This window comes from Thamnophis sirtalis, unplaced genomic scaffold (assembly GCF_051295495.1).
Source record: "Thamnophis sirtalis isolate CommonGarterSnake01/CBP01778 unplaced genomic scaffold, rThaSir2_p1.2 scaffold_3, whole genome shotgun sequence".
Taxonomy (NCBI): Eukaryota; Metazoa; Chordata; class Lepidosauria; order Squamata; family Natricidae; genus Thamnophis; species Thamnophis sirtalis.
Window position 1 is genome coordinate 45770536 of NW_028261383.1, and position 24075 is coordinate 45794610.

Consider the following 24075-nt stretch of genomic DNA (forward strand, 5'->3'; position numbering starts at 1 on the left):
CCAAATATACTTTTTTTCAAGGTGTCCAGTCAGAGCTGAAGAAGCTTTTTGCATGAGAAGCGAAACGTCTTCAAAGAAAAATCAGAAAGTCCACTTGCCTCTTGGAAAAAAAAGCACCTTTGGGACAATCATGACCTGAATGACTGAGAATCTCCATAGATATTAAGAGACATGTTCCCCCCGCCCCAAGCCCCCGTCCTAAGAACTGTCCTAAATGGAGATTTCAGCAGCAGCACCAGCAGCGAAATCGCAGCCCTGCGAAACAGAGCATTCACTGACGAAGAGAGCCTTGCCCTGAAAGGACCACAACTCCCAGTGTGCAATTCGCGGGACGTTGGCAACTGGACCTTCGGAGGGAGGGAGGGAGGGAGGGAGGGCTAATAGATTAAAATAAACTACAATTCCCAGCAACCTCTTCGGAGCCGGCGCCGCTCGCCAATCCCGGCTCGTCTAGCGCTCGTGGGGCGTTCTTTACCGAGCCGACAGAGGCGGCGAGCACCACTGAGGCGGCGGCAGCGTTTTCTGCGGCCGACGGAGGTGGAAAGGCGGGAGCCGCGGCGGTTCCCCTCCGGTAGCGGCAGACTCTCTTGAGGCCCGCCTTCCCCTCCCCTACAGTATGGCTGCCACAGGAGGTGGGCATGGCGGGTTGGAGCCTCCAGGCGGTTGGAGAAGGGGGGGGGCAAGCGGGCGAGGGGCTTTCGAGGCCTTGCCCGGTGGGCCCTTGGGAGGAGGAGGAGGAGGAGGAGGAGGAAGAGAGCCGGGCGGGATGCCTCCCGTGGGACCCTCTTTGTGAGGGGAGGGGGTGGCTCGACTGAGGGAGGCCGGGCGATTCGCTCTTTTCTTTCAAACTCTTGTTAATGACAACTCCGCCCACTCCCCCCCAACCCCCCCCCCCAAACTATCCCCTCCCCAATATAGTGGTCGCCGTAGGCTTTTAGGATAATACTTGGGTGGGGGTATTTTTTTAGGCGAGCGTCAGTCACCCCTGCTGTCATCCAGGGAAAGAAATGCTCTAGATTGGGGTGGGTGGGTGTTTCTTTCAGAAGTAACCCGACGTTTTCTGACAGACTTTCATCGCTTCAATGAGGACTAGAAACCTACATTTTAATATTTTTTATTGAACAATTTTCTTCATTTTGTAACAAATGAGGACTAGAAACTCTCCTGAGGGAGTCCTGTTTTCACTTGGTCTCGGAGAGGCGCTGAAAGGAGGAGGGGCGGGGTGGCTTCAGTTTTTTCAGTCCCATTAGCACAGAGGTGTTAAATTTGGGTTAGTTAGAGGACTACAAACAAAAAATGGCAGCGGGAGTACGTACCTGTTGCCAGCATGGCTGATGGTTGCCAGAAGTTGTAGCACAGAAACGGGGGCAAGCCACAGGTTCCTCTACCAAGAAATGAAAATACAGTCATTTTGAAAGAGGAAGCCCTTTGTTTTTTTGGAGTGGAACGTCATCAGAGATAGGAAGAAGTTAAAACAAGAGTTTAGAAGCCACGTTTCAAGAGGGTTAATTAGACCATGTTTAAAACCAGGAAGTTAATGAGAGATACAGACAGTCTCTGTCTCTCTGTCTCTCTGTCTCTCTGTCTCTCTCTCTCTGTCTCTCTGTCTCTCTGTCTCTCTCTGTCTCTCTCTCTGTCTCTCTCTCTCTCCCCTCCCTCCCTCCCTCTCTTTCTCTCTCTCTCCTCCCTCCCTCTCCTTTTTTTATCTCACAATTTACAAATAGTAGGAAAGTTGAGAGAGAAGTTGGGTTTTGTTCTGAAGGCACGTGGTGGTGGTGGGGGAAGAGTGGGTAAAAAGTGTGGAGATTGGTGGCACTGCGCCTCCTCTTCTACCCCACACTTTGTATCTCCACCCTGTCCCCTTAATCCCAGACTTTCCTATACTGGAGCAAATCTACATGTGCAAACTGCAGGTCTCTTTCAGATTCTGTGGTTTAGCCAAGGGAGGTCTGGGATTGAGAGAGAGTGTGTGCCCCTGCCTTTCTATATGCCTTTGTAATCATGCATTCTCCTGAACCCCTAGAAGAAGATATATTTATAGATAATATGTATAGAGGTTTTTCTGTTACTATCAAAGTTAGGCATTTTGTAGAATGCCTAGGAAATCTAGAGAATGCCAAAAAATGGGATGTTAAGGTGTGAAATGCTTAATAGTTCACACATTTCTTAGGCATTCTATGCAATTCCAAAAGGCAATCCAGCAAAGTATAAAATACTCCCACTAAACTGCCATTCTAGCCTTCCTTGTTGTAACAAGTAGGTCAATACTTGACTTTTTCTCTGGTTTTTTTCTTGTTGTTTTTTTCAGTAAGAAAGTCCTCCTTACTAAAGGACTTTCTTACTGAAATTTCCATAACATAAAATTGACACAAAAATTACAGTCACCAGGCATTGAGCTTCGCCTGAGAGTATCTTGCCTTTATGTATATTACTACTGTATGTTCTAGATTAAAAAGCAGCAGAACCTGATTTGTAAAATCCTCAAGTACGTCATCTGTCTTCTCTTGGAATACTGACTTCTTTCATTTCTTTATCACCAAATCTGGTTTTATATTGAAATACTGCTTGATTGTCATTTTGCCAGATATTCTGAAATATTTCTTAGCTTAGTGTTCTTTCTGGTGATGTGCTAAGAGTCAATGTATTATTCTGTTGTTATTTTATCATCTATGTTGCATGTTCAAAACTGCTAACAAATAAAAATCCACACTAAAATCAAGACAATGAGAAGACAATGCCAGAAACAACTCCCAAATGAAAACATTTCATGTTCTCTGAGTAAAGCAAGATAAAAGTCCTCTCGACTCACATAAGGTCTTAAAGTTAGTACCAATGATGCCAAGTAATATTTGATAGCTTGTACAATTCTTTCTATATAGGTTTATGATCCCTTGTGTGTTGCAACCTAGTTGCTGCATTGTTTGCCAATTACATATTTGGGACATTTTCCTGGGATAGGGTTTTATAGAGCACACTGCATGAATAATGCTTACCATATTTTACCAGTTCACATAATACATGATTCTTGTTAAAACTATCCTTGCAAGTTTACTAATAGATGAGGATCAACAACATACCCAAAATGATAGCTTCTTTTAGAAGGAGTACAGCCCTATTCTTACTTTAGAAAACTGAATATGTGGATTTGAACATTTTTTGGGTCACAGAGAGCAGTGACTTGATTTTAAAGCTGGGACAGAAGACAGAAGTTTTAAGTCCTTTTCACATAAGTGAATTCCTCTATCCATCTTCAATAAAGGAATGTTAATCATTGTCAAATACAACATCTTGGTATTTTGTACATTCTTACTGGGTGACCTTCAGCAATCTTGTTGTGCTCCATGCACACAGAATAGGCTCTCCTTCTCATCTCTGCATCAGCCTCTTCTGAGATGTCCTTTAGAGTTAACAGCATATTGTATGAAAATGTATGGTTTGTAATTCATACATTATGTACAGTCAGGTTGATGTTGACTTCTAGTAACCACAAACACTGGTTTTCTCCAGGACAATCTATTCCAAACCTGACCCTTCAAGTCTCCAGCAGTGCCCTCATCATCACTGTAACTAAGTCATTCCACCTTGTTGGTGGTTATCTGTGTTTTTTCCCTTTTTCTCAGATACATACTTTTCGAAAAGCAAGTACTTCACATGAAGTATCCCAAATAAGATGGTTTCAGCTGGTCATTTGTGTCTCAAGTGAGAACTCTGGAATAATTTTCTTCTACGATCTATTTGTTTGAATTTAGGGGGATAGGACAGCCATCTGTTCTTGGGAGTCTTCTCCCACACTGAAGTTCAACATTCTCTTTATTCCACATCCTTTAACTTTCATGTCCATAAGTGTCATAGGAAAAAATCATTGCGTGATTTTGATTTCTGTAGGTGTGGACAAGACTTTTACAATGTCTTCATCGCTATTTTGTAGCATATTTCTGAACTGCTGGTTACTGTTAATAATTGATCTTTAAAAAGCTGAATGTACCTCCCACTTCAGTATCTTCACAAGCATTGATAAAAAAAATTGGATGGAAATATTTAGTTTGAAAAAATATTGAAATCTAAAGTTTAGAGAATTAAGGAAACCCTGTTCGATTAGACCAAGTGGCCATCTAATTAGCTTGCAATTTCCAGCAAGCCTTCCTCTTGAGATCCTAATGAGCAAGACAAGAAAGTATCAATAGATTAATACATAAGGACATTTTGAGGGTACCATTAAGGAATTTTAGTGTTGCACTTTCTCTATAGTTGCCTCCAAACTCTGAAACAGGTATTTTGGAGTATAGAGTGTGACTGACCTCTTAACCTTTAGGAGGGCAGTTAAGAACCTATTACTTCACAAAATATTTGGGTGCTAAAGGTGTCATGATTACTGTTCATTAATTTTGCATTTTTATTTGAATTTCCATGTTATTTATTATGTACCTTATACTTTCTATGTTATTTTGGTTATTATTTACTACCTCTTTCCTAAGAGTGCTTTGTGTCTTAGGAAATCATGGTATATAAAATTTATTATAAATAAATATAGATTAAATAGTTGTTAGCCCCTAATACTAATAAGTTATCCATGATAATCATTTTCTTTGTTTTTGTCTCAAGTGTTTATGATGTGTCATATTGTTGATTTTAAAAAGTCACTTGGAAATCTTTTACATTGAGTAATCAATGAGCGAATAAAGATCACAGTATTCTGAAGGAATCTCAGTAAAGCTAGACCATCAAATGAATCTGCAGTATGATGAGTTCCGAATTCTAGTTTCTAGCTACTTTTTGAATGTGCTTCATTTTACATTAAGTCAAAAGGAGATTTATTTATTTATCTCCAAACATCAGTACGCTACTTCGTCTTCCAATTAGTCTTGCCTCTACTGAAAATTAGTACTTTGATTCCTGAGGATTTATATGGCATGTTGATTATTTCAGTTAAAAAATAAGTGCTGTAAATATAGAAACATTGAACCTATTAATAGGTTTATGGTAATAAATCTGGGTGTGCAACCCCTTTTACTTTCTTAGAGCAATCAGACATATAATAATTGTAAATTTAGACCCTAAGTGAGATAGCATGAGGTATATAGAATGTTCTTTCCTTTGGCTAATTCCTAGAGTAAGCTTTCTTACTCTATGGGTGGTCCAAACATGTGAAATATAAATAAAGTCCTATTGTCAAACTAGGTGCAAGCCCAACTTGGAGTGCTTCCTGCAATCTACTTCCCTGAGCTATTACTAGCTCTAAAATACTACTGAAAAAAGAAAGAATGGAAACAGTACACTAGTTATCTGTGGTAGTGGGATTTAATGCTCATTTCTTTAGCAAGTATCTTACAGCGCTATTCTAGAAAATAATGTAACCTCTTTCAATTACTGTAAGTATTAACAATATTTGTCACCTAATTTGTTAAGACTTCCTCTGGTAGCTCTTATCAGCCAGAATTAACCAAACAAACAATACTTTATCACTCTTGCGTGTGGGCAGAAGGAAAACATCCTGATATAATTACAGAAACAGTTGCTTTAAAGACATACTCAAATCTCAAAGCTGAAGTCAAAAGTTGAAGCAGATTCAGATATTTTACCAACAAAAGGTTTTGACATTTACTGGTTTTACTAGTTTTCTCATATGCATCCTATTGTTTTAAACCTATTTCATGTTTTTGAAACTGCAACATCAATAAGATACTCTCCTGATAAAATTGGTGAACTTATTGCATTCCTTGACAATGTGACAAAATTAGTGGACTAGCAAAATGCTGTGGATATTATTTACTTGGCCTTCAGTAAGGCATTTGATAAAGTAGACCACAACATATACTTGATAAGATAGAAAAATGTGGGTTAGGCAGCATCACCACCAGATGGATTCATAATCATCTGACTAACCATGCTCAACGTGTAGTCATTAATGGAACTGCATCTACATGCAGGGAAATATACAGTGGGGCATCTCAAGGCTCTGTTTTAGACCCAGTACTCTTCAGCATCTTCATAAATGATTTAGAGGAGCAGGTAGAAGAGGAACTCATCAAGCTGGCAGGAATAGCCAACATTCCAGAAGATAAACTCAAGATACAGATGCATCTTGACAGAATTAACACTGGCTCTTATCTTAACAAAATGAAATTCAATGGTGGAAAAAAATAAGGTTCTATTTTTAGGTAAGAAAAACCAAATGCACAGGTACAGAGGAGGTGATACCTGCCTCAATAGTAGTAACTGTGAGAGGAATCCTGCAGTCCTACTGGTAAAAGGTTAAAGGTAAAGGTTTCCATGTACAATAGTGTCCAACTCTAGGATGTGATGCTCATCTCCATTTCTTGACTGATGGAGTCAGCGTTTTCCCAGCGTTTTCCGTAGTCATGTGGTCAGCCTGGCTACATGCCAAAGGCACATAGAACACACCTTTCCTCTGAAGTGGTCTGATTAATCTACTTGCATTTGCATGCTTTCAAATTACTAGGTGGACAGTAGTCCTCGTGGACAATCACTTAACTATGAGCCAGCAGCATGCTGCAGCTGTCAAAAAATCCAGTGGAGTCCTAGGCTGCATTAATAGAGGGATAGAATCAAGATCACCTGAATTATTATTACCACTTTATAATGTCTTGGTAAGACCACACTTGGAATATTGCATCTGGTTTTGGCCACCACAATATAACAACATATGTTGAGGCTCTTTAAGAGCAACAAATATAATTATGGAACTGGAGGCTAAAAAATAAGGATGGTTGCAGGAGTTGGATATGTCTAGGTTAAATGAAAAGAAGGACTAGGAGTGACATGATAGCAATGCTCCAATATCTAAGGAGCTTCCACAAAGAAGAGGGATTCAAGCTATTCTCCAAAGTACCTGACGGCAGGACAAGAAGCAGTGGGTGGAAACTAATCAAGGACAGAAGCAACCAGTAACTAAGGAGAAATTTCCTGAAGTTAGAATATTTAATTAGTGGAATAACTTGTCTCCAGAAGTTGCAGGTGTTCCAATACTGGAGGTTTTTAAGAAGGGGATTTGACAGCATTTGTCTGAAATGGTATAGGGTTTTCTGCTTGAGCAGGAGATTGGACTAGAATACCTCCTAACTCAGTTATTCTGTTACTCTGCTATGGACAAGAGTTGCAAGTCAGAAAATAATGAACACATAAGAGCAAGAGAATATAAAGTATAGAAAATACAATCTAAAATGATTGGATCTTAAAATAATATATTTATTATATTTACCTCTAATATAATATTTCTTGTTTTTCTTGTTTGCAGAATGATAAAAATAAAATTTTCCATGTATAATCTTGAACAGATATCCTAGCAATGTACTGAGGTTTGTTTTTTTCAACATTCAAAAATTTGAATTGTGCAGATAGTTTTTTAAACAAATATTTAGGGTGTGAGGTGTTATTTGGCAAACTTTGGGAAGATATCTCTACTTTTGTCGGTGTACAGAATATTTCCCAGCATTCACATCTAATGAAATACGGTTCACGTCTTGATCCATGGGAATCGATCATATGTGCCATTCTTTCTCAAGATCATTTATTTCAATTTTTCACCAGAACAAAGCAAATTTACCCAAACATTGTATGGAACTCCTTCTTCAAGCACAGCCATTGGTGGGATTGATCCTTTTCATGCTTGTAGCATTCTCCAACAGCTCAAAATGATGTATGATGAAGGACAACTGACAGATATTGTGGTAGAAGTGGATCATGGGAAAACATTTTCCTGTCATCGAAATGTCCTTGCTGCAATCAGTCCTTACTTTAGGTATATAATATTTTATTTTTAGTCTATTATTTGTATTGTAAGTAATGTATTTTTGTTCTGGTATTTATATGTGTGTTTGTGAGAGACAGAATGGGCAGCAGATTAAATCATTTGAACAGTCTGATTTTTTTCCAACATATACTAGCATTCTTTTATTTACTACATTAACATAGGAATTAAAGCTGTTAGAGTCATTTGGCTATTTTTAACTGCTTCATTTCTTGTCTTCTGAATGTTCAGGGTCTATAATTATTTCCCCAAATTTATTTGCAGGGCATTTTGGATATTTCTACTATTTGTGACAACTTGCAGAAGTTGGATCACATGTATTGTTAATGTGCTTTTCACTTGTTTTATAACATGACAGAATTTTGTATAATAATTCAAATCACTATTTCTCTTTCCCAGCCTAGAAAGTTATTAGAAATTACAATTGACTGTTTAAAACTGAAATTAATAGATAAGCAAAGAATAGCATTTAATGCGCTTAAGTTTCCTAATGGAGCCATAGGAAAGTTTTTTTGAGATTAATATGAACCTCTTGCCATACAGTTGGTTACTGAGTTGAAAGTATATTTTTCCAGTGCATTAATCAGGTCTATGGGACTTCTAGTTATGTCTTTGGCATCACCATTACTTTGGCACTTGTAGGCACCATTACTGGAAAAGGCCAGGAACAGCAAAAGTTAATGTAAATTATGCCTCCTTTGCGATAGAGAAAAGAAAGATGTGAGCCAAAGCAGAACTCATGCTGGCAGGCACTTGGAGCCGGAAAGGTGCAAATGCAAGCTTCTGTTCTAAAATAATTGTTGTACATCTATACATACATTTGGAAATATAAATATATGGAACTGGTTCACTCCAATAGAATTGGTCTATACCACCTGTGCCCGCAGAAGCAGCATGTCCCTGAGCCTCAGCATAGTAAGCAGCACTGGAGCCTTGCAGAGGGGGAAAAATAATTGTTGGGGGCAGTTGAACAGTCCCTTACCTTGGAAGAACCGAGGCTGGGGTTGGGAGGAACCAAGCCTAGAATGGCTTGTATGGGATGGGTCTTCACTGCTGGAATTTGGTTAATGACTGCAGCAGGAAGTTCTAGGAATGCTTTCACTACATGATGCAATTATGGGATGTCATGCTTTATGACCACGTAACTTAGCAACATAAATTCTTATCCGAATTACTGTTCTCCCCATAAGAGGAGAGAGGGTAAATTACATTTCAGTCAGGTGATGTTACTTAGTTTGGATAATGAACGTCTACAAGGAAACAAGCAAGCTCAGAGAGCACCAAGGACTCCTCATGTCAACTCTGAGCTACAAATCATCTCCTTTGTTAATTACATTTCTATACTAAGTGCCGATATGCATTAAACACTATAGGAATAATAAAATCCATAAAACTATCTAAACAGTTGCCACAAGTAACGCCACAGTGTGTGTGAAATGCCTGGGTAATGTTCTTGTGAATGGATGCCCTGTTTTGGTTTGATCCCCCCAAAATTATTCTAAAGCAAGATAAACCATTTCACATAGTTTATCTTATCAAAGGACCTGAAGGCAGAACAAGAAGCAATGGATGAGAACTAATCAAGCAACCTAGAACTAAGAAGAAATTTCCTGATAGTTAGAACAATTAAACAGTGGAATAACTTGCCCTCAGAAGTTATGGTACTCCAACACTAGAGGTTTTTAGGAAGAGACTGGACAACCATTTGTCTGAAATGGTATAGGATCTCCTGCTTGAGCTCTTCTGCTTGACCTCCAAGGTCCCATCTAATTCTATTATTCTGTTAAATAATGTGACATTGGGAATTTTTAAAATCTGAATCATCTATTATAGCACCTCCTACAAGTGCTATTTTTACAAGAAATATTAATATGGATGTAATCTGTTTCCAATAATTTAATCCCACATACTTCTGAGTTCAAAGCAATTGGAAGTCTATACTGGAATAAGCTTTCACACTTGTATTTATTGTGCAATGTTTAGCTGCAGAGTTTTGTGACCGTGGTCGAGACAGCCAATTTCTTCTGATGATGACTGCCACAATAACTAGCAAAATACCAGGAAATCTGTCAGACCACAGATACTAAACCCCCAAACTGCCCAGTTTGAGTCACTTCAAGAAAGAAAAAACAACAACTGAATAGTTGTTTTTTTAAAAAAACAGGAATTATTCTGTACTACACATCAAAACTCATCCCAACCTGCTACAAGTATGGTGTTTGTTTACTTCAACACCTGTATTATAATCCTATACATATCTCATTAGAAGCCTTTTTAGAATTCAGTGAGACTTATGTTGGTACATTTTTCTAGGGTTGTGGCTTAATTCTTTAGGGTTAAAAAGATTTATTCTTGCTCAAGCATTCTCATGACTTTTACCAAGCCAAATCTGTGCTTTGTGGTATAGATAAGCCAGTTGCTAATAACAACTCTTCACGTAATCATTCATGATGTAGCTGTTCTAGAGTTTTGTTTCCATGGTGTACACAATGTAAGAAAACACTGAATTTATTGAGGCAGGAGTTGCAAACGTTTTAGTCTGCATTGTTGGGAACAGGTATATAGAAAATCCAGACAATGTAGGCAATTCTTTCTTAATGGTTGCAAAAAGCATTTTGATTATCCATGTTGCAATCCTTATTTTTAGCAGTAGCGTGCATATAAGTGTTCTACAACTCTCAAATAATATAAATGTGTTAAAAATCTAATGGTAAGATATTAACAAAGTCAGGATTCTGTTGACATTTAAAGTCTAATGTGTTTTGCAAAGAAAATTAAGTCTGAGTATTAATAACAGTTGAAATGATGGTTGATACATTAATTGTACTTTTTATTAATTGTATGCATATCCTCATTTTATAGATCTATGTTCACTAGCGGCCTTACTGAGAGTACCCAGAAAGAGGTTCGGATTGTTGGTGTTGAAGCAGAATCCATGCATTTAGTACTGAACTACGCATATACCTCCAAAATAACATTGACAGAGGCCAACGTCCAAGCTTTGTTCACTGCAGCTAGTATCTTCCAGATCCCTTCCATTCAGGATCAGTGTGCTAAATATATGATCAGTCACTTGGACCCACAGAACTCCATTGGGGTGTTTATTTTTGCTGATCACTACGGACATCAGGAATTGAAAATCAGATCTCAAGATTACATTCGTAAAAAATTCCTGAGTGTCACCAAAGAACAGGAGTTTCTCCACTTGAGGAAAGACCAACTTGTAAGCATATTGGACAGCAATGATTTAAATGTTGACAAAGAAGAGCATGTCTATGAAAGCATTATAAGGTGGTTTGAGCATGAGCCTAGTAAAAGAGAAGACCATCTGCCAGAAATTTTTGCCAAATGCATCCGTATGCCCCTACTGGATGAAGCATTCATAGAGAAAATTCCTCCCATGTTTGCACAGGCTATAGCCCAAAACTCTGTACAGAAAGAACAAAGTGGTGCCAATGGCTATACCCAGAGGCTTGGAATGACTGCTTCAGAAATGATCATCTGCTTTGATGCTGCCCACAAACACTCAGGAAAGAAACAAACAGTGCCTTGTTTAGACTCCATTACAGGGAGAGTGTTCAAACTATGCAAACCGCCTAACGATTTAAGAGAAGTTGGGATTCTCGTCTCACCTGACAATGACATTTACATTGCTGGAGGATACAGACCTAGCAGCAGTGAGGTTTCTATAGACCACAGAGCAGAAAGTGATTTTTGGCTGTACGATCACTCTGGCAATAAATGGATCCCTAAATCTCCACTACTTCGTGCCCGGATAGGTTGCAAACTGGTTCATTGCTGTGGTAAACTGTACGCAATAGGTGGTCGAGTTTATGAAGGAGATGGGCGCAACTCCCTGAAATCCGTGGAATGTTACGATGGTCGAGAGAATTGCTGGACAGCTGTCTGTCCAATGCCTGTAGCAATGGAGTTTCATAATGCTGTGGAATATAAAGACAATATCTATGTTTTACAGGGTAAGATGGTTTGTGTGTGGGGGATGTGGTGAGATTTGAAGTTAACACTGACAATTGCAGTATTGGAAGAAGAGTAATTTCATTAGATCTTGATTGTTGCTGGTAGTTTCCCTGCTAATTGTACCATACAGGATGGATGATCCTATTCATATCCAGGCAGAGGTAAATTATGCTATGGTGCATACCACTTGTTTTTATACATGATAATATTTTGGCTTGCTATTGAGATGCTTTGATATTACCTACAATAGGAATTACTTAACTCTGTAGGAAATAGGGAGAACCACTGACAGAAGTATAATTGAATGCTATTTAAAGGTGGTATATACATAGATCTACTTCTGAAAGTAATATTCCCTCATTCATCTTACTTTTTCTTTACAATTTTTTATAATGTTCGGACCAGTGTTTCTCAACCATAGCAACTTAATTACTTTTAGGCAACTTTCAGAATTCCCTAGCCTGTATAGTTTGGGCCAATAGTCCATGGTTTGGACTATTGGAGATCAGATATATGTAATAATTAGCAATAAAAAGAGGAGAGCAAGAAGCTCACCCAATTATAGGATTCTGATACAAAGAGTATTAACCCTGTGCCCTTACCACAACCTGAATTACTATCATCATCCCATTCCCAACACACCTACATATACACACCACCTATTTGCATAGAAAGGAAACTCCTTTTTGGCACTAGTTAATACTTCCTTCAATAGTGAATAGTAGTCAGGACTGAATTCAGATGGACATAGTGAAGGTAGGAGATAAATATCCTCATCCTCATACCATATTCCTAGTTGAGCTTGTCCAACAGTCTTCAAATTGTTTTGGTTTAAAAACATGTGCTTGAAAACTTGCATATTTTGTTTGCAAACCTTTCACATGAACGTCTGAATCTAAAGACATCTTAGAAGGCTGCTTGTACTGGACTCCTTTTCTCCTCACACGGTCATTACTATTAATTAACGTGTGGGAAACATTCTAAAGTATTGCTTTAAACAACTTGATTTGTATCTTAAAAGACGCAATATAAAAATTGCAGTTGTGATAATATCAGTACGCAGCTTTCATGAAGTCAGTAAACCAAAAGAGATAAAGATTTATTTTTACAGCTGAACTATTATTTTGTTATTTGTACCAAACATTTAAATGCTGTTTGCACAATAAATGGAAAGGTCTCTACTGAATGCTTTCTGACTCATCCTCCCAAATTATTAACATCCAGGTGTGTTGAATAGGTGATAGTTGGCTCATGTACGTGTGCCAACTTTTCAGTAGAGGTACAAAAAAGATAGACTTAAAGCTGAATAATATGGGTTGTGGATTAGCAGTTGCATGTCTAGAACCAATATATTCTCCTTAGAGAAGTGATTTTTTTAAATCTTTGGTTAAATGCTAGTGGAACAGATTTAATGTGGTGATGTAAGGTAAATATAGAAGACAATAAAGTTGAAGATTCCTGTGAATTTGCATAACAAAACAAAGAGAAGAGAACGGTTGCAGGAACTGGGGATATCTAGTTTAATAGAAAGAAGGACTAGGGGAGACATGATAGCAGTGTTCCAATATCTCAGGGGTTGCCACAAAGAAGAGGGAGTCAAACTATTATCCAAAGTACCTGTGGGTAGAAAAGAAGCCATGGGTGGAAACTGATCAAGGAGAGAAGCAATTTAGAACTGAGGAGAAATTTCCTGACAGTTAGAACAATTAATCAGTGAAACAGCTTGCCTCCAGAAGTTGTTAATGCCCCAACACTGGAAGTCTTTAAGAAGATGTTGGATAGCCATTTATCTGAAACGGTATAGGGTTTCCTGCCTAGGCAGGGGGTTGGACTAGAAGACCTCCAAGGTCCCTTCCAACTCTGCTATTGTATTGTATTATTGTATTATAATATAGCAATAGCAATAGCAGTAGACTTATATACCGCTTCATAGGCCTTTCAGGCCTCTCTAAGCGGTTTACAGAGAGTCAGCATATTGCCCCCAACAATCTGGGTCCTCATTTTACCCACCTCGGAAGGATGGAAGGCTGAGTCAACCCTGAGCCGGTGAGATTTGAACCGCTGACCTGCTGATCTAGCAGTAGCCTGCAGTGCTGCAATTAACCACTGCACCACCTTGGCTCTATTATTATAAGTATCTTAATTATTTTTTAAAAAAATATGATACATATTTGAAATGCATTGATATTATATAAAATATCTTAGAGTGGTTTTTAAGTATATAGCTTACACTAATTTTAAAATTAGATTTTAAAAGGATCTATAGGCAGGATTATATAAAGATTTTGCACTTCATTACTTTATGTTTTCAGTGGGGAGCCACTCATTTTTAATAAAAATGGTTGATGTTTCCAATGGACTAGAATTTTTAAAGCTTATGAATATATTTATTTTGATGAGTTGTGGTGTCACGATCATTAGAATGCGATATTGCAGGCTGACTCCCACTGCCAGGAGTTTGGTCCAGATTGATTCAAGGTTGACTCAGCTTTCCATCCTTCCAGGGTTGGTAAAATAAGGACCCAGATTGTTGTGGGTAATATGCTGACTGTTAGCATATTAAACCACTTAGAGAGGGCTGTAAAGCACTATGAAGCAGTATACTAAGTCTAAGTGCTATTGTTATTTTGTTAACATTTTAATGAACAAGGCATAATACTTGTGTTTTATTAACTTATATGTAGATAATTTATAGAACAAATTTTGTGAAACTTCTGCTATTCTTTCTCCTCACTTTACTGACTTAGTTTGGGTGTTAAAGCATGGGTCTTATGGTGAATTCAATAATTCAATAGTTCAGGTCAGCATTTAAACTTGCCTGTAGTGGTGACCTTGCTTTTCCATATCATTGCGTTCACATTGTCCCCAGCAGGGTTTTCTCATTTTATGACCAGGCTACTCAAGTTTTGTCTTTAAAAAGGTTTGACTGACTATTCAGTAGCCAACCAGGATAGGTTTGTCAGGCATTTAGAGAAAAGAACTGAACATATAGTCATGTGAAAAAAAGCACACTTTGAGTTCTATGGTTTTACGTATCAGGACACAGTAAAAATCATCTGGTCCTTAGCAGTTTTTAAAAGTAGGTAAGTACAACCTCAAATAAAGAACAACACATAACATATTACACCATGTTGTCATTTATTTTACAAAAAGAAAGCCAAAATGGAGAAGTCATTTCATATGACTATATGCTTTAAATTTGTTGTCACAATTACCGCTGTTCCTGTGAGTTTTTGGGACCGCATCTGCTAGGAGATTGTAACATCAGTTTTTTTTACTGCAGCCAGATAATTAGAGGGATAGGCTACCGTATTCTTCGGAGTATAAGACGCACCGGAGTATAAGGCGCACCAAGGTTTTGAAGAGACAAATTTTTTAAAAAGTAGGTAGGTAGATAGAGGGATAGAGAGGGAGAGAAAGAAAGAAAAATACAGTAGGTAGGTAGGTAGAGAGAGTAGGTAGGTAGGTAGATAAAGGGATAGAAAGAGAGAAATAGAGATAGAGAAATAGGGAAAGGTAGGGAGAGAGTGTGTGTAGGTAGGTAGGTAGGTAGAGAGATAGAAAGAAATAGAAATAGAAAGAGAGAGAAATACAGTAGATAGGTAGGGAGACAGAGATAGGTAGGTAGATAGAGGGATAGAAAGAGAAATACAGTAGATAGGAAGGGAGAGAGTGTGTATAGGTAGGTAGGTGGGTAGAGGGATAGAGAGAGAGAGAAATAGAAAGAGAGAGAGAAATACAGTAGATAGGGAGGGAGAAAGAGAGAAAGTAGGTAGGTAGGGAGGGAGAGAGAGGGTAGGTAGGTAGATGTTTCCAGGTGTATTTATACATGTGCTGGAGAAGGAAATCACTGACAAACCTTAAGACTTTATTTCTGCTGGCATATCACATGATCAATTTAATTCTCATCAGTTAAAGAGCTTTCCGAAAGGGGGCGGGGAAAGTTTTTGCACTCTGCAAACTTACAAAAAACGGCCTGTTTTTTGCAAAAACAGGCCCGTTTTTTTTTCAAATAAAGGCATGAATAGCCTTGGAGGGGCTTGCAGAGTGCTCCTGGGAGGGGGGGCAAAAACAAGCAAAAAATGGCCCATTTTTGACAAAAACGGGCCCATTTTTTGTCAAAAATATTGCATGTATACCCTTATGGAGGCTTATAGAGTGCTGCTGGAGCCTGGAGGGGGGCAAAAATGCCCCATTTTTTTGCTTATTTCTGCCCTCCCCAGCCCCCAGGAGCTCTCTGAAAGTCTTCATAAGGCTATCCACAGCCATTTTGGTGAAGGGGGCGGGGCTTCAGGAGGCAAAAGTGCTGTATTCGATATATAAGACGCACCCAAATTTTCAGCCTCTTTTGAGGAAAAAAGGTGTGTCTTATACTCCGAAAAATATGGTAACTAACTCTGCCCTTATTCAATGTGATTACTAAGTTCCAGGAGGAAGAGTATGATTGCATGCCTCCAGGGAGGAATCACTGTCTTTTAACCTGAGGGTTGCATAACTGCCTTGAAGAGCCTGTCCCTGAACCTTTGAAGCTTAAACCAACCACCCAGTTGCAAATATTCTGTTCGTGGGCAAGTTGCTGAAGAGGATGCCTATTCAGCTACATTTCTCTGATCCATTTTATGTCATCTTCTGAATAACATAGCAATAGCTTTGGTTGCCCTGATTTCAAAAGAGAACCATGGGAAGTATTACTATGTTGACTCTCTTGAATCACTCAATAGCTGACTACAGCACATCACTGGAGTGGTTCAGTGGGTTTCAAACCAAAGGTACTTTGTTAACATTCCTACGTGTAGGAATGATCACCAGAGAGTAGCTGTTTGGCTCCTTTTTAATGCATACTACTGCCAGAGGTGGTCATCTATAGAGATTTGGAGTTATCATTATGCTGATGGCATTCAGCTCTGGCTTTTCCCCCCAACATGAATCAGAAGAGATGGAACCGGTGCTTGAGTGTTGCCTCTAGTTGAGACGAGGAATGACAAACTGCAGCTGAATCTAGATAAAGTAGAAGTACTGAAGTGATCTTCAGGCCCAGAGATGGGAAGATGGTCAGTATTGGATGAGGTAGTGCAACCTGAAAGAATCGATATATAGGTTGTCTTTCATTCCAGTTTGTCATTAGAGGCATAGGTGACCTTAATAACAAGAAGGGCTGATGCTTAGCTTCAGCTGATACATCAGCTACAATATTTCTTGAACACAGATAGCCTATTCTTAGTGGTCTGTGCTTTAACAACTATATGATTGGTTATTACTGCAATGCACTTGTCATGTAGAGAGAGATACCTTGAAAATGACGAGGAACGTTGTACAGAGAACAGATATAACTAAAGAAAGGGTCCATATCACAAGTTCTGAAGTGCACTGCATTGGTTTCCTGTGAGCTGCAATCCCAGTTTTGCCTAAGACTCAGTTAATTAAAATATGATCTCCCTCCCTCCCTCATCAAACTCCTGTATAAAAATCAGCTAGGAGACTCTACTTGTGGACCCACTAGTGAGTTTGGCTCACATTTTGTAGCCAGAAGTAAGGCCTTAATAGACACAATGGCCCAGTTATGAATGCCCTCTTAAGAGATGTGAAAGTGCCCCCCCCACACACACACATCCCTTTAGAAAACATTTCATACCTGTTCACCCAGACATTTATATAGTAACAACTATTTTGGGACCAGATTGCCTAAGGTTGCCTTTATTTGGTTTTTCTAATTAGAAAGAACTTCAATATTTAAATGTTTTATTAATTTAACATTATTCTTTTTTAAATATATTTTTCAAACATTACTTGACTTATCATAGTCAAAGTGGTTTAGACCTTTTCCTTTGTTTGAAAATGGTTCTATGTTGCTCTCGTTGAAAGCTGTATTAAAATAAAAAAGCTTTTCTTTCAGTGAATGTATTATAATTGGCTTTTCCCATAATGGCAGGGATATCCTCAAAATTACAGATGTGGTTTACAACCCTGTAAGTTTCGAGGCTTCTGAGTCACAAGATTTGGTAGTATACAAGTTAATAAATAAGCAAGTAAGTAAATATTTTCTGGTATGGCATAGTTTTGTAGAAATATTTTAGGACAAGTCTTTTATTTTCTGTATGATACACAAGTATCTGATAGCTCATTAGAAATTGTTCTTAATATGGTTGGGTGAGTTGCTTTGAGGAAAATAGAAGTCTTAATCCATTTCTTTTGGAGGTTGCTTAATAGTGTCTTAAGGCAAGTTCTTTACATTTTAGTTTCCCTTCCTTTCTGTCCCTTAGGAGAATTCTTCCTCTGCTATGATCCTCGAAAAGATTATTGGGGTTTCTTGACTCCGATGACTGTGCCTAGGATCCAGGGTTTGGCAGCTGTCTACAATCACTCTATCTACTACATTGCTGGAACCTGTGGAAACCACCAACGTATGTTTACTGTAGAGGCTTATGACATTGAATTGAACAAGTGGACTAGAAAGAAAGATTTTCCATGTGATCAGTCCATTAATCCATATATTAAACTTGTTGTCTTGAAAAATAAACTTAATTTGTTTGTTCGAGCTACTCAAGTCACAGTTGAAGAACACGTCTTCAGAACCAGCAGGAAAAATTCTCTTTATCAATATGATGAAGCTAATGACCAGTGGCAGAAAGTGTATGAAACTCCAGATAAGCTTTGGGACCTTGGACGTCATTTTGAATGTGTTGTTGCTAAATTGTATCCACAGTGTCTTCAGAAAGTTATTTGACTCCTCTCCCCTCTCCCTTTCATTGGTAAAATGCCTTAGTGACTTTGGTGTTCCATGCTACCAGAAACATCTGTTTTTAAGAAAAATGCATTCCTGTCAGTATTTAATGTGAGCTGAAATTGATAGCTTTTGGGTTTTATACATACATACATACATACGTACATATATCTACATATATGTGGGAATGGGTGCTCTTTAAAGGTTACAGCGGGGAGAGGGAATTAGTTTTAGGTTTTTAGTGGATGTTTTCCTGCAGAGTATGGAATGGTTTACAAAGTGCAATTATCAGCGTTTTCTCATTTGATCATATTCTATCTAGAATGACAGTTTGACTAAAAGAAAGAGGAGATGGATTGTGTAACTATGCACTATAATGAGAACAAATTGAATATGAATAGGAAAGGTGAAGAGATCAAGCTTGAAGTGACTTCTTGTTTAAATACGGGTAAAATCTGAGGCAATATTGATGGGTTGCTATTTTCGATTTGGTGACAGTATATAAATAAATAAAAATACCCATCCCTCTTCCATTTATTGAAATGGTACTGAAATATTTGAAGTTTATACACTTTGGTTAGTTGTGAACGTTTAGGCAACTAATGTATTTCAATTAGTCCCTAAATGAAGAAAAAGTGACATAATCTACATAGTACAAAATTCCTAAGATCTTTCTGCAAATTTGAATGTATAATTACTATTTATGTGTCAGTTGTTTACAGATTTAATGTAAGATTATTGTGAATATGGCAGTTTGAATGTTCCTTTAACCTGGTGTACATTGTAACATTTCCTTTGGCAAAAACAACAGATTGCAAATATTTTCTTTTGTCAGCTGTGTTTCTATTCTTGCTTTTGGATTTTTTAACCCCATTCTTTTCATTGCAGAATTGCTATAGCTTGCTATTTTTTTAAAATTGTGAATCGGTAAACAGCTGCACATAAAGAGTGTGCATTCATATTTGCAGAGAGAAAGTGTGGGTTTTGTATCAGAGATTGTATCACCTTCTCCTCACATAGGGCTTCATTGAAACCTACAGTTTGCTGAGGGGTGTCTAAAATCTTATGTGCAGCTTTTAAAGAAATGGATTTAAAGTCACAGGAGAATATAAGTTCCCATTTAAGAAAGAGCTGCCCTACTTCAGATGGCTACATTGCTTCTCTTCTGTAGATTTAATTTTAAGTGTGGCTCCTTAATCTTCCATTAGTATTAGGAGAGCTATTTTTGCCAATTATATGTAGAAGTTCAAAAGCAGCTGAATAGGTTGGTCACTCCATAAAGGGCTCAAACCCATTGGTGCTAGTACAATTTTCATATTTGTAAGTCCAAAATAGGTCAAATGGGTAGCTGCTATGCAAGGCAGTGGGTAGTATTAATGTCTTGAGTCTTAAATACACTTGCTGCTTTGTACGTGGACACCTATTTTATTTAAATATCTTATATGTTGCTGGTTCCTAGATAACATATAGTCTTAATGGCCTTTTGGAAATAGTTCCATCTTTTGAAAGTTAAGCGCTAAAAGCACTTTGTTTTGTCCATACTCCGATAATTTTGACAGCGTAACTTAAAACAGTTCTACATAGTTGACCATAAACTTCTAGTTAATGTATTGGAATGCATTGCTATAGGTAGCTGTTGGGAGTATGTAATATTGGGCGTTCTTATAACAGTAAAGCAAACTAACGTATTTATTGTTTCCACTATTGCTAATTTGGCATGAATTGTTGGTGAGTTGTTACTCCAAAAAATATATTCCTACACTCCAATTCAACAATGTAAAAGCATGTCCAGTTCCATTTGCTTCTGGAGTAATGTGAAAGTTTGCACTACTGAGCTTTCTTTGTAGTCTTAGGATAGTTATTTTTGGAAATCTACCATAAAAATATGTGCGGAATTGAAAAACAGAGTCCATAACTTTTTATATTACATTTCTGCTTTCATATTTGAAATAACTTAGAATTCTTCATGTCATTTTTTTTTCATCTCTAGATAGTATTGGGGCATCTGAGAATGCATTTGCTAACTGGCAATTCTTAGAGTAACATTGATCCTCAAGAAAGAAATATACTTGACTTTCATCTTGGTTCAGCTTAAGGCTTGTTTTAAATGATAAATTGTCCTTTTTCTACAATGGGTCTCTACTTTTGACTGAGTCAGATCAATCAACCTTTAGTTAAGATAGAAAATTTAAAACCACAGATTGATAAATATGATTCACACACCCCAGTAGATAAATACTATCTCACTTGGTTTTGTATCTTTTCAGTCTTGCACAATATTATATGTAGAAAACATGTCTGTGAAACTAAATGGATAAAAAAGCCTCATTCTGTTACATACCTCATTTTCCAGAGATTCAGCAAGCAGCTTTTTCTTTGGGCTTTTTCATATACCATGCTGGAGGTACATTAGTCTAGAGTCTAGACATTGATGTGTGTATGTATCTGTGTGTGTGTGTGTTTCTTGTATTATTATTGCTTAAACACATTAAGATAACACGAATACATGCTAGATAATTGCAGTTGGTACTTTACTTAGTGTTATGAAAGCTGATAACTTCATTTTTAACTCTTGTCTCAATAGTGCTCAGGTTGGGAAACTTCAGTAATGCAAAACTGCATAGTCAACAGTATCTAATCTTGACCCCTGGCCTCTTTGCCGCCAACTAGAGATAGGAATTGGTGCTACATATTATGGTTGGCTTCACATTGTTTCATTCAGGAGTGTAAGGCTATGTAGTTTACCCTTATAATTGGAAAATAATAATGGAAAATGATTGAAGAGTAGCAAATGCTCTTTGGATGCTGTAGGATTAATTTCCAAGCTGACTTAAGTGTGTTTAAGCTGCAGTTCAACATTGTAAGGCACTAACCTGCTACTTTAGAAGTGAGTTTAGATTTTCTGTACATGGATGATTAAGGTTTTGATGTCTTAAGTGTATTTGCCAAGACTGAATTTTTAAATAAGTTATGGTTTCTTTGGCATTCGTATAAAATTGTTTAGTTATCATACATGTAATTGTTGCTATTATTTACTTGGCTGTATTTGCGCTGTTGTAAGCCTCTTAGCTGCAAAATTTCTGAAGCACCCTCCCCTTAATGTTGCATTATTTTTTGCAAAAAAAAAGTGTTATGTCATTTTCAAAAAACCTTACAAAACACATTGCTGCTTGTTGACAATCTTCTGTATTTATTTAGAAGTGTCAATCGGACTTGAAATTTAAGAACTTAGCTTGTTAGCAAATGAAGTTGTCATGTGATGAATAGGAATAGAATATGCTGTGGTTAATTCTGCAGTAGGTTTGATCTTAATTTTTGTTTTTTTAATCTGCACTAAATAAAAATCTTTGTCTAACCATTCAGAGGGGGAAGGGGGAAGGGTGAGAGGCTATGGACTACAGTGCTTGAGAGTTAAATCTTGAAATTTTTTCCAGGGGCTGAAATACCATGAGTCTTACGCATGAATAATTATTTAAACAGTAATATTAACTGAGGAATTTAGTTGTTTACATGCTTCTAACTTATCTAATAGGAAATTTCCTGTATAAACTTGTTTTCTGAGTAACATAATTCTGAAAGAACCTTGCACAGTGTGAGACCAGATGGACATAAGTCCCCATAATTGTGCTACGCGATTCATTTGTTGCATTTGATATTTCTACTTATATTCTTTGTTGTTCTTTTTGTTTATTTAGCTTATTTTTGGTACATCACTCTTCTATTTTACATACATTTTAAAAACAGACATGGAAAACATTCTCATTTTTTAATTCCACAATTTGTTGTTTTAAAGGCATAATCCACCAAGCACATTTGTTGCATATTTATCACAATCTTGCACTTGCCCCACAGAAGTGGAGCAAGGCTGTGCAGCTGGACTACCACCTGGTGGGTTGTTTCCAACCTGCCAAGCCGGCTCTCCTCTGTATGCAGTATATGTGGTTTGTGTAATATCAGAAAGCTCCAAAATCTGTTTAGAAATGGTATCAGATGTTCAGTGCTCAGGTATGCTAGTAAAGAAGTACTGTAGTCCTCTGAGGGCAAATGCGTGGATTTTTAAACATTTTGCCATAATTGCACAATTTTGCAATTTTATGTAATGTCATGTTAATTTTCTTATAATAAACCTGTTGTTCAAATGCATTTGTTTCCAGTAGCTTTATTGCTCTTGCTAGCTTTTCTCTTAGGTTTATAGAACATCTGTATTGGCTAAGGTCTGAGGACCGCCTCTCTTGAGAGCTGCCTCGTACAACTACTAACGACCCATCCTCCTCCCTTTTCTTCAGTTTTCAGATTCTGAAGAACATTTCAATTATTATTTTTTTCAAAAGCATTCCTCAGTTCGGTTATGGATTGTTCAAAGTGATGTTCTGAGGGGAAATGGTAAGCTAGGATTGGATTCATATGACTTGGCCCATGTCATCCAAATATCAAATGATGCTTTTTCCAGATCTTCTCTTTCCCACCTTGGACAGTTGTAATATCCAAATGCCAATGTACTCATTGTTTCTTAAGAGAGGAATTGATGTTCCCACTGTTCAATGTCTTCTCTGCTGTAAATCACCCTGCTGCAAAATGTTCTCCCTCAACCCATAATTAACTGCTGAGGAAAAGCAATGAGTATTGCAGCAAAAAAAAATTGTTACCCTCCTCTCTTTTGGAAGCACCGATATCTAAGGTTTGCAAACCTGAAAAATATAATGGCCTTTGCATTGTCCATGAAACCAAGGACTTCAGAGATTACCTTCCTTGGATTTGTTTGGAAGGAAAATTTTGGAACTATTGTAAATACAGGTAGTCCTCAACTTATCACCATCACTGAGTCTAAAATTTCTGTTATTAAGTGAGACATTTGTTAAATGAGTTTTGTCCCATTTCACAACCTTTCTTGCCACAGTTGTTAAGCGAATCATCACAGTTGACAAGTTAGTTACACACTTGTTACAGTGGTGGGTTGCGGGCAGTACGCCCCGGTATGGACATACCAGTACCTGCTGGGAGCAGCAGGCACCGTTCCGGTACAGTGCTTCGGAGGGCCCACCCACCCACGTTCCTGAGCTGTATTTGACCCAACTGGGCCATTTGCACATGCGTACACAGCATACGGTGCCTGTTGTGATGCTCTGCTGGGTAGCTGGAGCATTGCAGGCAGTGGGTGCGCATGCGTGCACAGCCCACGAGTATGTGGTTGCCCGGCCCCATTGCAGCGTACCGGTTGTAACATGATCCAGAACCCACCACTGGCTTTTTACATGAAACTGGTTTCCACATTGATTTTGCTTGTCAAAAAGCTGCAAAAGGTAATCACATGGGATAGAGCAACTTTTATATGTTCGAGTCAGATGCCAAGCTTCTGAATTTTGATCACCTGATCATAGGGATGCTACAAAGGTCGTAAGTATGAAAAACGGTCATAGGTTACTGTTTTCAGTCCCATTGTAAGTTTGAACGGTCACTAAATGAACTGTTGTAAGTGCAGGACTGCCTATAGTAATATTGACACACGGTGTATATGTGTAATATTATGTACTGCTGAACATTTCCCACAAGTGTTTTCAAGATAGCATTGAATACAGGAAATCAAATGCAGAAAAACAATGAGATCAAA

At 37.9% G+C, this 24075-nt stretch overlaps 1 protein-coding gene across 2 annotated transcripts; it reads left to right on the top strand.

The window, feature by feature from the left end:
• Positions 1-491: 491 nt before the first annotated feature.
• KBTBD8 (kelch repeat and BTB domain containing 8) lies at positions 492-22610 on the top strand. 2 transcript variants are annotated; one of them, XM_014053500.2, is made up of 4 exons: positions 492-632; positions 7549-7759; positions 10631-11745; positions 18007-22610. In XM_014053500.2, exons 1-4 carry the CDS (start codon positions 617-619, stop codon positions 18468-18470), a joined length of 1806 nt encoding a protein of 601 aa, XP_013908975.1. In that variant the 5' UTR covers positions 492-616; the 3' UTR covers positions 18471-22610. The 2 variants fall into 2 exon arrangements, with proteins under 2 accessions (XP_013908975.1, XP_087564979.1); XM_087708853.1 differs by lacking the exon at positions 492-632 and adding an exon at positions 3819-3885.
• The last annotated feature ends 1465 nt before the right edge of the window (positions 22611-24075 follow it).